Source organism: Lathamus discolor, chromosome 2 (genome assembly GCF_037157495.1).
Source record: "Lathamus discolor isolate bLatDis1 chromosome 2, bLatDis1.hap1, whole genome shotgun sequence".
NCBI lineage: Eukaryota > Metazoa > Chordata > Aves > Psittaciformes > Psittacidae > Lathamus > Lathamus discolor.
Genome location: NC_088885.1, coordinates 72481890 through 72494821, shown reverse-complemented (window position 1 = coordinate 72494821; position 12932 = coordinate 72481890). Strand labels below are relative to the sequence as shown.

The following is a 12932-nucleotide window of genomic DNA, read 5'->3' as shown; positions in this document are numbered from 1 at the left end:
TTTACCCAGGGAACCTGTGGCCCTGAATTTCTTGGTTCATAGAGAAATACAAACCAGTTTATTGTTTGGAGCAGATGCCTTTCCTCAGTCACTTAACTTCTAATGCCTCTGTTTTCCCATTCCATAATAAGCAAATTATAATGCTTAATTGTTTTACTGTAACCTATGCTAATATTTTTTAAGCCAAACTACAAATTTGCAAGTGACTTTTCATCTCAGAGTGGGCTTATGCATTTGGAGTGGCTGAAGGGCTTATCATCCTCCAAACTGTTACCTCTTTGAACACCACAGAGTGATACTGCTGTGTACATGTGAAGCACAAAGCCTGTTTGTAAACAGGGCAGATGTGTAAATGTGGCCCTTTGATAGGAAGCAAATTGTTCGGTTCAGACATCTTTCAGAATCTCATCACTTCAGTGACCTTCCTGAAATTTAACAAGCCTCCCTGCCTGATACAGTGTTGTTAGCCATGGAAGCAGCCATTCTGGGAACATGGGGTTTTATGTTCACCCCAAAATGCTAACATTGGTTCTGACTGTGTGGAGCTTTTATTGTGAATCTTACGTGATACTCATATGTGAACTTAATATACTGCTTACATATAAATATATGCCTTGTGCTCTTTCCATCTGTTGGTTGCTTTTTTTTTTCACAGTGGTTCAGTGGTTTGAAAAGTTTAACTGGTTTTGTCTGGTATTAAGTACGAATTAGTGATGGTTGTATAGTGTGTGCCACATGCATCTGGCTGATGTGGAATGCCTTACATAGCTTCTGCTAATGGGGGGAGATGATAAAACAATAAGTTAATGCTTGGGGGTTTATTATGAGCAAGTCCACTATTGCTGAAGAGTGTTGTGAAATTTCTGAGTTTTTCAGAAATAGCATTCAGTTATTGCCCTGTATTTTAACCAGATGAAAAATACCATTCCAAAGAAGGCCTGATGTTTATTCAGCTGTAAGAGTAGCAGTATCTGGAATGGGGTTAAAGCTAGGTCTGGAGTCATTAATACTGATGCAGTGGTACAGAGGACTGATAGTTGAATAAGATATCCTAGCTGAAATTTGAAGTCAAAATAATGGTTTGTAGTGGGGACTTTGTCATATTAATCAAGCAGATATTTGGATTTCACTTATCCCTGAGATACTAGCAATTTCTGCAGCAAGCTTGCAGTCCGTAACTCAATTTTTAATTTTATTTCTTTCTCTAGATCATAAGAGTTTGCAATGGCAATGCTCTGGAAATTCATGAGGGTAGCTAAGTATTCTAAAACAGCTTTGCCACCAAAAGTGAAGGAAAGAGGAATTCCCACCCATTTGAGGCGTTCTTCATCCAAGTCTATACCTTCAGAGTTTGCTGCCAGCACACCCTGCTCAAATACTGTGAAACTGCTTGGTAAAGCTTATGCTCAAGATGACTACAGCAATGTCACAGAGAAGATTCTTTCCAAGGTGGGGAAGAACTTGCACAACAAAAAGCATCATCCTTTGTGGCTAATCAAGGAGCAGATAAAGGACCACTTCTACAAACAATATGTAGGACGCCGTGGGAATCCGCTTTTTTCTGTCTATGATGGTCTTTCTCCTGTGGTTACAGTACAGCAGAATTTTGATAGTTTGCTTATCCCACAAAACCATGCCAGCAGAAATAAAGAGGATAACTACTACTTGAATCGCAGTCACATGCTAAGAGCCCATACATCAGCTCATCAGTGGGACTTGATACACTCTGGCCTAGATGCTTTTCTGGCAGTGGGAGATGTCTACCGCCGTGATACAATTGATAACACCCACTACCCAGTCTTCCATCAGATGGAAGGGGTTCGGCTCTTCTCGTGTCATGAGGTAGGAATTCTCTAGCTGAGGTGACGGTTTTTGGGTAAGTTGCATGGTCTTGTATTTACTTTAAATAAAATGCATGCACATAAATGTGTTACAGCAACATGTGTTATGCTGTACATTGATATAGGTCAAGTGATCAGTCATGTAGTAATACTTGTAATTTGGGAAAAATATAGGTGGAGGATGTTGAATTTGAAAACAACTATGAACTTCCCCAGAAAAATTTGAAAAAGTTGAAGGAGAATATTTGTGAAAGCTAGCAAAATAAAACATTATCTGAAGGAAATAAACTTGTTCAGGTAATGATCTGCATGATTCAGTTCTAGTTCTATCACAAGTCTCTTCCAGTGGGGTCACTTGACTAAAACCTTTGTCATATTAATGCTTGAAGGACTCAGAGATGTGAGTTGTTGCAGCTAGATCCAGGATGCGGCTTTTATTCTGTCAACTTTTTGCTTTTAATAGCTCCAGACTTGTAAATGAATGTCTTTTTTAATGAATTGTCCCATTTTTCATCTCATTCTAAAGCTGCATTGAAGGATTCATATGTCACAGCTGATAGTTACGGGTGTGCAATACATACACAATAGAGGCATCAACTAAAGAGCTGTAGGTAGATGTCCAAGACTGCATTTATATATGTTGTTGGCACAGATTGTATGTTCTGCAAATGCTTGGGTCATTAAGTATTCTGCTGTATCATTGATCAGCGGTAAATATAAGCCAGTTTGTGTTCCAAACAATTACTGATTTGTATAATTTGTGTATGCCTGTAGCAATACTGCCAAATTCACATTTCTATGACCGAAACTAGCTTATTCTAATAATACTGAGATATATACTGTTCTTAATGTGGTTGCAGTGGTGATTGGCAGGAGCTTGGCAAGAAGCCTGATTGGTTTTGGATGCCTAAGGGAAAGCTAGGGTAATCATAGAACACTGCCTTTCCTGCTGGTGGACAGGGTTTGTGCTTCCTAAATGGGCATTTCCCACTCTATGTGGTCACTGCTTCTTCCACTTTGAAAACATAGCTGCCTCTGCAGATGTCCTGTGAGTAATGTGGTGTTGAATGCAGGTTGCAACTGCTTCTTTGGTAACCAAGAACTGGAAATCTGGCAGATTTATCTAGTCTTGTTTGCTTGCTGTTCTTTTCCCGTATGCATGTTTATGAATACAGTCAAGGTATATGCAAGAGAAAAATGTACAATCCTACGTTAAGATAATGCTATTTCTGAATGTTTTACGTTCATAACAATGTGGGTTTTTTACTTGAGCAGGAGTTCAGGCTTTCAGATGGAAAGAGTTTGATTTTTATCTGTCACAAAATTATATCATTGATGCTCATGCAGGATAGAATTTCTGCAAACTTTGGTGTGATCTGATTATTGAAATTATTGTTCATGAATATGCCCCTTAAGAAATTTTGATCTTAATGACAGACTGATTTTTTCCTCTCTACAAATTTAGTATTAGTAATAATGGCAATAATAGGATTTTAATAACTGGGAAGACAGTTACAGAAATACTCACTGACATTTATCTAGAAATACATAATGTATAACAATCTGATTCATTGTATTGTAGATTGCTTGTTTCTTTTTCTCTTCTTTCTTTTTCCCCAAGAAAATAATTGAGATGTTATTGGAGAGTGTTAATGAATGATGGATTTGAAGTTAGCTATGCACTGGAAAATGTGTCTGTCTCTAAAGAATGGAAGACCAGCTGGCTTTCCATACTGATAAAGAAAGAATAGTGGTATTGTGTACAATGTGTAAAGTCTTGTTTACTGGGCAACACGCGTAAATTCTAAACCTGAGCATGATCTAAAGCATCCTTTATTTGCTTCAGTTGCACATTAAAGAGTGAGAGAGTCTTGCAGTAGGTAAAACTTCTTACAGTCATCATCACAAGAGCCTTGTGGGAAAGATTGAATGTGAAATTCTGAAATTCCACTGGGGACTGTTTCTGTGTTTTATATTCTGGTATCCGGTTCAAAATGACCCAAATTTAAATAATTCTGGAAGGAACTGTCTGAGTGGAACAAAGGCTGAATAGAGACAATGCTACATGAGATAAATATTTTTATATGTGTTTATTTAAACCCATGTTCAAGTTGTAAACCACTGAGAAAAAAACGTGAATGTCAGAGCTTTTTACCTTTGTCTCAAGCTTGTCATTCATAACCAGAGTAGACTCTCTGGCAAGAGATTTGCATGGTACCAAAGATAAATATCCTTGAAACTAAGGGGAAGAACTGTTAGCTCTTAGCTACAAGCTTTGGGTGCATTTTGTCCTATAGACAATACAATAATCTTACATGCTGTAGTCAGTTTAGTGCTCTTCTTTGTTCTTTTGATTTATACACTTTTCATTTGCAGCGAAAGTGACCACAGAACTGGAGAAGGTGTGAATAAAATGCATAACCTAGAGTGATTTTATAGCAGCTTGAATTCAGAGGAATTTGACATCTTATCTCAGTTTGTTAGGGGGGGAAAAAGGTTAGGCTATCCTCACCTGAGATTTTAGGCAGGGTAAGAAAGATATAGAGAAGTCTGTCTCCTTTACAAATACCAAAGGCTAGGTTAAAACTTCTGCCCTGTGACTGAAACCTTCAGTTAAGATTAATACCTTGGAAGTAAGAGCAGGAAAAACAAAACACAATTAGGCAATTTTGCAGTGTTTAAGATGCTTGTGAGCTATTTGCTTCTTCGGGTGTACTGTTTCTCATGAGGGTTAGATAATTTTTGTAAGAGAAAAGTAACAATGATTTGAAGATGGGCAGGTAACTGATACTTTTCTGCAGCTCTATATGAGTACAGATATTAAAGTACTAAAGAAGTTCCTGTCTTTCAAACTGACTCATTGCTAAAAGTTAGAATAACTCATGCTGCAATTTCCCATGAACTTTTTAAAAATGTCCTTGGACTGCTATCGACTTCTGAAAATGATCAATGTATTTTAAAATATTTTAGGTAATCATTACTTGAATGTAATGTTTGAGTTAGAAACTAACTGAAATAGTTAAAACCAGTGCCAAAATACCTTCACAAATAATTTTCAAAATTCTGGACATAAAATCATAGAATGGTTTGGTTTGGATGGGACCATAAAGATCATCTTCCGCTAGAGCAGGTTGCTCAAATCCCCATCCAACCTGGCCTTGAACACTGCCAGGGATGGGGCAGCCACAGCATCTCTGGGCAACCTGTGCTAGTGCATCAGACCCCCATACTGAAGAATTTCTTTCTAATATCTAATCTAAATCTCTCCTCCATCCTTTTAAAGCCATTCCCCCTTGCTGTATCACTACATGCCCTTGTAAAAAGTTGCTTTCCAGATTCCTTGTTGATTCCTTTAGGTACTGGAAAATTGCTGTAAGGTGTCCCCTGAGCTTTCTCTTTTCCAGGCTGAATGACCCCAACTCTCAGCCTGTTTTCACAGGAGAGGTGCTACAGCCCTCTGATCATCTTTGTGGCCCTCCTCTGGACTTGCTCCAACAGCTCCACAACCCTCTTGTTTTGGGGGCCCCAGAGCTGAACACAGTACTGCCAGGGTCTCATGAGAGCAGAGCAGAGGGGGAGAATCACCTCCCTCGAACTGCTGAACATGCTCCTTTTGGTACACCCCAGCATACAGTTGTGCTGCAAGTGCATACTGCAGGCTCGTGTTTAGCTTAAAATGAAGTTTTTTAAACGAGATTTTCTTCTTAACCAGTACCCCCAAATGGTATTTCTTTTGTATTTTCTTCCACCAGCATACCAGCATGCCTGTTTTCCTTCTAAAGGGTATATAGAGTTTTTATTTTCCCATTGTATGGCATATCGCTGTTTTTCTAATCCTTTGGGTTGGCAGTATTGATGCTGCTGTAGTCAGGTTTGAGCTGTCAAACTTTTCTGGGTGGGTTAGAAAATAAATTATTTCTGTGCTGTGCCGTGTTCTGCAGTTTGGTTCTTTACTGCCCACAATTCATAGAAAAGAGCAGAGGGGAAAGAAAATTAAATTACACTTTATGGATTTTAGCCAGCAGAGGGAGCCAGTATAAACCCAATGGCAGTCGCAGGACATTATTCAGTTCACAACAAATAATGTTTACACATTGGAAGGAGACTTCATAAGGTATTTTATGTATGTATTGAATTATACATAAATTTTAAGGGGAACAGATGTGAAAACACAGAAATTGCTTCTCTAATTTAGTAACCTTGTTCCAATGGAGGCCAATACCAGATTGCTCAGATAAAGAAATTATGCTCTCATCAGGCTCCTTTGTGCTAACATCTGAAAACTATAAATAGGAAGACTGCAAAGAAGTAGGAGGGATACATCTTTATTCTGCATTGAAATGCTTTAGGTGGAAACAGCTACTTTTTTTGTTAGGGTATAATGGAAAACTGTAAATACTCCAGTTAAAAATAAAGTCTGTTCTTCCAAAGCAGTATATATAATAGCAAAAAGAATTTCAGTACTGTAACTTCATAGTGTTGGTGTCCTGAAATGTGAAGACGCTTGTCCTAAGTAATAGAACTGTAGATTTTCTGTTATTCATATAAATATATATTCCTTTCCTAATCTTTTTATACTTGTGTACCATGGCCACATTCCTTGTGTATTGTTTAATAAATAAATGGGAAAAAAATTGCTTTTAGAATCATAGGCTAGAATAGAATCGTTTAGGTTGGAAAAGACCTTTAAGATCATCAAGTCCCACCATTAACCTACTGCTGCTTTTATTCTTATGCTTTGGGGTAGGTGTGAGCACCTGGTTGACCTCCACTTTTTTAGGTTTTTTACATCAAGGCATGCCGTCCTAGGTGTTCACTTGCAAAACTAGTGCCATTAGGTTTGACTTCTCCAAAATCCTGTATCTTACTGCAGCTTTGGACATTGTGCTTCAGTTCTGACATTCTATCAAAGGAAAGCACTTCTAGAGCATATGCAAGAATATTTGTGTATGTAACTGGGAGTCACAATAGAAATGTTTAGCTGGGCACTGGGAACAAATATTTGTTAATATTTGGAAATATTTCCTATTAATAAATAGGAAAGGGCACTTATTAGCCCTCTGCAACTTGAGAATAGGGTTGTGAGCAATGCATCAGTCCCAAGGAGCCTGAGAGAGCAGGGGGGAGCGTACCAGAGCAGGAGCACCTGAACTAGATCCACCATGTTAAGAAAAAGAGCGGCTGTGTTACTTGCATAGAATAACCTGAGGTGACTTTATTCGTGAAGGCTGCAATTTGGCTGAGTGGTAGGAATAAAGGGCCTGATAATAGGAATAAATTTCTTCAGGTGGAACTGACCTGTGTCTTGTGGATGCCTGCCGGAGTAGTGAACATTGTATTACTCAGTATTTTCCAAGTTGTGGTGTATAAATCATGCCATAATAAATAGAGCTTCACTGGTCCGAGGATCCATGTTGTGTTCTTTGTCATTTTTAGTTGAAAATATGACAACAAAGGGCATCTGAGGGTCTGAGATTTTCATAGTAGTCTATGGTCTAGAAAGTTTGGAAGGCACAAGTGCATCTTTTATTGCAGAGACTCTTGTATAAAATATTTTTTCAAGCTTTCTTGCTTTGTCTCATCCAGCTAAAATAAAAAAAAAAAACCCAAAACTGAAAAAAAAAAAAATCCAACCATGCTTTTCAGAATAAAGCAGTTAAATCTGTTCAATGTGATATGTAAAATGTGTGGGGAAACAAAGAGCATAATGTCTGCAAGTGTATTTGGGAAGTCTAAAGTGCTTAAAAATAAAAGAATTTCTATTGCCACAGGAACATAACTGAATCCTATCATATATGTCTCATTATAATTGATACCTGTGTAATAGTGTTGCTTTTCTTTGTTGTTCAAAAACATCTGTATGGTTTTCCTCTGCATGTGGTGGTGATTTGGGTTTTTTTTTTTTTTTTTCAGAAATACTTTGATTAGGTTAAGAAAAAAAAACCCCACAAACCAACCACAAATAGAAATAACTGTTCTCTGCTGTAACTGGTGGACTGAAAACGGAAGGATCCAGAAACTAAGGTGACCACATGAAAGCTTGTTGTTTGAAGTGTTTTTTTGCCATTTTTTTCCTGAAACAAATACTTATTGATAAGCAGTAAAGAGCATTCTGCTGCACAGACAGTGGGCTCTGTATCTCTTTGGTGCTTAAAATTGCCTTGATGGGAGTGCAGGTTTACAAGTTAAGCCATCCTGGTGACTGGCATTAGGTTTTCTTTTCGATAAGTCATCTTTAAGTGGCATCATCCTTGCGATTCCTGATCCATCAGTGGAGTGTTACAGCACATTAAAAATGTTGTGGAAATGATTTGCTATTTGTAAGTGGATTTAGAGTGCAGGTCTTTTTTCACTTACAGGAATAAATATCCTAATAAATATTAGGGCCAGCGAGTCCAAATGTATTTGGTGTGGCAAGGTTGAGTGTTGCCAGATGCAGATCCTCATGCAGAGCTAGACTTAAGTGCCAGTTTGTCTGTGAGTATAAGTACATGAGCATTATGTATTAATTATCTTAATTGCTGGTATGTGCATGACTGACAGGAGGAATACACAACTGTGTATTATATATATCCTGTGCAAAGACAGGATATAGCTACAGATCTTTCTGGTCTGAAAGCTATTATAAATGCCATCCTGCAAAGAGACACTTGGTCTTTGACTAAATCCTAAATGTATGGATAATGAAGTGATGGAGATTAAAAGAAGTCTGTCAAATGACTGAAGAAATGTTGGAGTCTTTATGGAAATCCCACGTGTGACTTCTGCCCTCCATGCCAGGCTGACAAATACTGTAGGAGCATAGTTCCATTTGTATTTGCCCAATTAAAGCTCAGTATCTTCTGGCCATTGCATGTTACCAAATTTTACTTTATTCTTATTATGAGCTAAATTGTGAGTAAATTTCATGCCACATGGTTAAAGTCACTTCAGGTCCTTTCAGCCTTCCGCTTTGTAATGCAGCATCTATCGGATATGCTGAGAAACTTTTTTTTTTAATGCTGATTTTGTTTTCCCTTCTGCACGATGGCACAATATTCAGTATTTTGCACACCTTCACTTAAAGAAGAAACTTCTTGTTCTTCCTCGAGACAGACACATAGGTGCTCAATTTATGGCTACAGGAAATTTCTTTTCTGGTAGTAGTAGTGACTGATCATATTCAAAACAATAACAGTGCATTTTATTTGAGTCTGCACTGAAGGAATAAATGCATGTGAAATTGTGGCATCTTGGATGTGTCAGTGTTTTATGCAGTACAGTTATATATTTTTTTTTTCCATTTGCTCAGATATGTGTTTTGAGAAGAACTGACATCAGAAAGGAGTGGCTGTAGGTGATTCTTCATTTTATTCAAGCCTTGACTTTCCTGGCTTTATGTATACAGAAATGTTGAAGCGTTTCTAATCCTAGACGTGTACTTAGCAGAGTTCAGTCACTGTAATAGTGAAATTGGTGTATCAGTTTAAAGCTGCTCATATTTACATAGCAGTGTCAGTGAATGGAAAGAAGGGAATAAATGTTAATAAAACTGTAAGGCTTTTTTTTTTTTTCTCTTGTGTGTCAGTATAACCCTGTCTACAGCTGTGCTGGAGATGATGGGAGCTGTTGGAGCCTCTGTGGAGAATACCAAAGTGCCTTTCTGTGCTTGACTGTAAAGGGGAATATTTCCTTGCTGCTACCTGTTTCCTGGGGACTCCCCTAAGGCTGTGCTTTCACAAGCTGCGCAAAGTGGCATAGATTCATGCCTATGCCAAAAGTGGCCCAGCCCCATCACGTGTGCCAGCATGTCTCTTGATGCTGCCAGTGTGCAGATAAGTGATTGCTGAACTGAATTTCAACATTTTCACATCACTTAGTTTCTTTGCTTCTCCTGGGTTACATCTCATCCAGATCCACCTCCCAGCCTGGCTCAGTGCACAGCTGCATGGCACTTGTCCTTGGCACAGAGAAGGAGATGGTGCATATGGCTGGTTTGGCAGGATGAAGAGGCAGGCAGGTTAAAGGGCTGGGGTATGACTAAATGTATTTACTCTGTGATTCTTGCATGTATTTTATTGCCACATCTGATATAATCTACTAAAATGGAATTTTGCTTCAGACAGTAATTGTAATATCAACAGTTCAGGAATAATACAGTGGTAAGGAAAAGTACTTCTATGTACTTAGAAGCATAGAATCATAGAATAGTTAGGGTTAGAAAGGACCTCAAGATCATCTAGTTCTAACCCCCCTGCCATGGGCAGGGACACCTCACATTAAACCATGTCACCCAAGGCTCTGTCTAACCTTGACTTGAACACTGCTGGGGTGGAGCATTCACAAATTCCTTGGGTAACCCATTCCAGTGCCTCACCACCCTCACAGTAAAAAACATCCTCCTTATATCTAACCTGAACTTCCCTGTTTAAGTTTTAGCCCATTACCCCTTGTCCTGTCACTACAGTCCCTGACGAAGAGTCCCTCCCCAGCATCCCTATAGCCCCCCTTCAGGTACTGGAAGGCTGCTATGAGGTCTCCACGCAGCCTTCTCTTCTCCAGGCTGAACAGCCCCAACTTTCTCAGCCTGTCTTCATACAGGAGGTGCTGATCAGTCCCCTGATCATCCTCGTGGCCCTCCTCTGGACTTGTTCCAACAGTTCCATGTCCTTTTTATGTTGAGGACACCAGAACTGCACACAATACTCCAGGTGAGGTCTCACAAGAGCAGAGTAGAGGGGCAGGATCACCTCCTTCGACCTGCTGGTCAGGCTCCTTTTGATGCAGCCCAGGATACGGTTGGCTTTCTGGGCTGCGAGCGCACACTGAAGCTGGCTCATGTTCATTTTCTCATCAACCAGCACCCCCAAGTCCTTCTCTGCAGGGCCGCTCTGAATCTCTTCTCTGCCCAACCTGTAGCTGTGCCTGGGATTGCTCCGACCCAGGTGTAGGACCTTGCACTTGGCATGGTTGAACTTCATAAGGTTGGCATCAGCCCACCTCGCAAGCGTGTCAAGGTCCCTCTGGGTGGCATCCAGACTGAGCCTTCCTGCAGACATGCAGCTGTGCAGGTCTCTGGCTGCAGCGAATGCCTGAGCCTGGCACTTGTATTGGAGGGAGCCAGTGACACTGCTTGTGTTCGCTGTGAGCAAATAAATGACCTGCTCAGGCAGGTGGCTGAACTGAGGGAGGAGGTAGAAAGGTTGAGAGCCATTAGAGAGTGTGAAAGTGAAATAGATTGGTGGAGCCACACCCTAAGGCAAGGGCAGAGGGAAGTGGTTCAACAAGATATGGATCCCCTTCCCTCCTACCATCAGACAGAAGGAGAGAGCTTAATGGACAAGGATGGATGGAGGGAGGTTCCTCCTCGGAGAGGTAAGCGAAAACCCTCACAATCCCTTCCTCCCTCCCAGTTGCCCTTGAATAACAGGTACGAGGTCTTGGAAATTCAGGGCCAGGTGAATGGAGATGGTGAGGCAAATCTATCTAGTGAGTCACCCAGGGCTAGTCACTCACCCACATGCCTCAGAACTTCCCCAACCAAGAAGAAAAGAAGAGTAATTGTGGTGGGTGACTCCCTTCTGAGGGGAACAGAAGGGCCCATTTGTCGACCGGATCCACCACACAGGGAGGTCTGCTGCCTGCCTGGGGCTCGGATTAGAGATGTTAAAAAGAAGCTCTCTGAACTGGTGCAGCCGTCTGACTACTATCCGCTGCTGGTTTTTCAGGTTGGCAGTGACGAAATTATTACGAGGAACGTAAGGGCAATGAAGAGAGACTACAGGGCCCTGGGACGGCTGGTTAAAGGGTCTGGAGCGCAAGTGGTGTTTGCCTCCATACCTGTTGCAAGCGAGGGTGAAGGGATATATAAGAAGACTCTGCAGGTTAATGTATGGCTACGTGACTGGTGCCAAAGGCAGGGGTTTGGGTTTTTCAGTCACGGGCTGCTGTATGGGACACCTGGTTTGCTGGTGACAGGCGGGATACACCAGTCCCAGAGAAAAAAAGGGTTTTGGGGCAGGAGTTAGCAGGGCTTATTGACAGGGCTTTAAACTAGTTAGGAAGGGGGGAGGGGATTTAACTGGGCCTGTTGGGGACAAGCCCAAGAGGAACATGCTACGGATTGAAGGATGGCGGGCTAAGGAGGACTATCAATCTCTTGTTTCACTTGTGGGAAAGGATAGCTCTTTAGACCCTGTCCCGCAGGGGAAAAAGAGTACTAGGACTGGCTCCCTGAAATGCCTGTACACCAATGCACGCAGCATGGGGAATAAACAGGAGGAGTTAGAAGTCTGTGTGCGGGCTAAAGGTTATGATCTAGTGGCGATTACAGAGACATGGTGGGACAGTTCACATGACTGGAATGTGGTCATGGATGGCTATGTCCTTTTTAGGAAAGATAGGTCAGCGAAGCGAGGTGGTGGAGTTGCTCTTTACGTGAGAGAGCAACTAGAATGTATTGAGTTCTGTCCGGGGTCGGATGAGGAGCAAGTGGAATGTCTGTGGGTACGAATCAAGGGGCTGACTGGCACGGGTGATACAGTTGTGGGGGTCTATTACAGACCTCCTGATCAGGACGAAGGAGTTGATGAGGCTTTCTACAGGCAACTGGAAGTAGCCTCGCGACTACATGCCTTAGTCGTCGTGGGGGACTTTAATTACCCCGATATTTGCTGGAAGACTCACACAGCCAGTCATTCACAGTCTAGGAGGTTCCTCGAGTGCATTGATGATAATTTCTTAATGCAAATGGTGGACGTACCAACTAGGGGAGCAGCGCTGCTAGATTTAGTACTCGCCAACAAGGAGGGTTTGGTCGAAGTGGTGACGGTCAATGGCAGCCTTGGCTGCAGTGACCATGAGATGGTGGAGTTTAGGATCCTGTGTGGGAGGAATAGAATACCTAGCAAAGCCACAGTTCTGGATTTCCGAAGGGCCAACTTTGGCCTCTTCAGTCAACTGCTAAGGGAAGTCTCATGGGAAAGTGTACTAGGCGGTAAAGGGGCTCAAGATAGTTGGTTAGCATTCAAGGACTGCTTCTTCCAAGCTCAGGATCGGAGCGTCCCAATGAGTAGGAAGTCAAGTAAGGGATCTAGGAGACCGGCGTGGTTA

At 41.2% G+C, this 12932-nt stretch overlaps 1 protein-coding gene across 15 annotated transcripts in view; it reads left to right on the top strand.

The window, feature by feature from the left end:
* FARS2 (phenylalanyl-tRNA synthetase 2, mitochondrial) overlaps window positions 1-12932 on the top strand; it is a 266496-nt gene that overhangs the window by 55458 nt on the left and 198106 nt on the right. For 10 of the 15 annotated variants that reach the window (XM_065667415.1, XM_065667414.1, XM_065667412.1 and 7 more), the window contains one exon: window positions 1209-1842. The exons of 4 other annotated variants lie outside the window; for them this stretch is intronic. In XM_065667415.1, the coding sequence (XP_065523487.1) occupies window positions 1225-1842 (618 nt within the window). In that variant the 5' untranslated portion in view covers window positions 1209-1224. Of the gene's footprint in view, window positions 1-1208; window positions 1843-7754; window positions 7866-12932 lie in introns of those variants that run through there. One more of the 15 variants, XM_065667419.1, reaches the window with a different exon arrangement.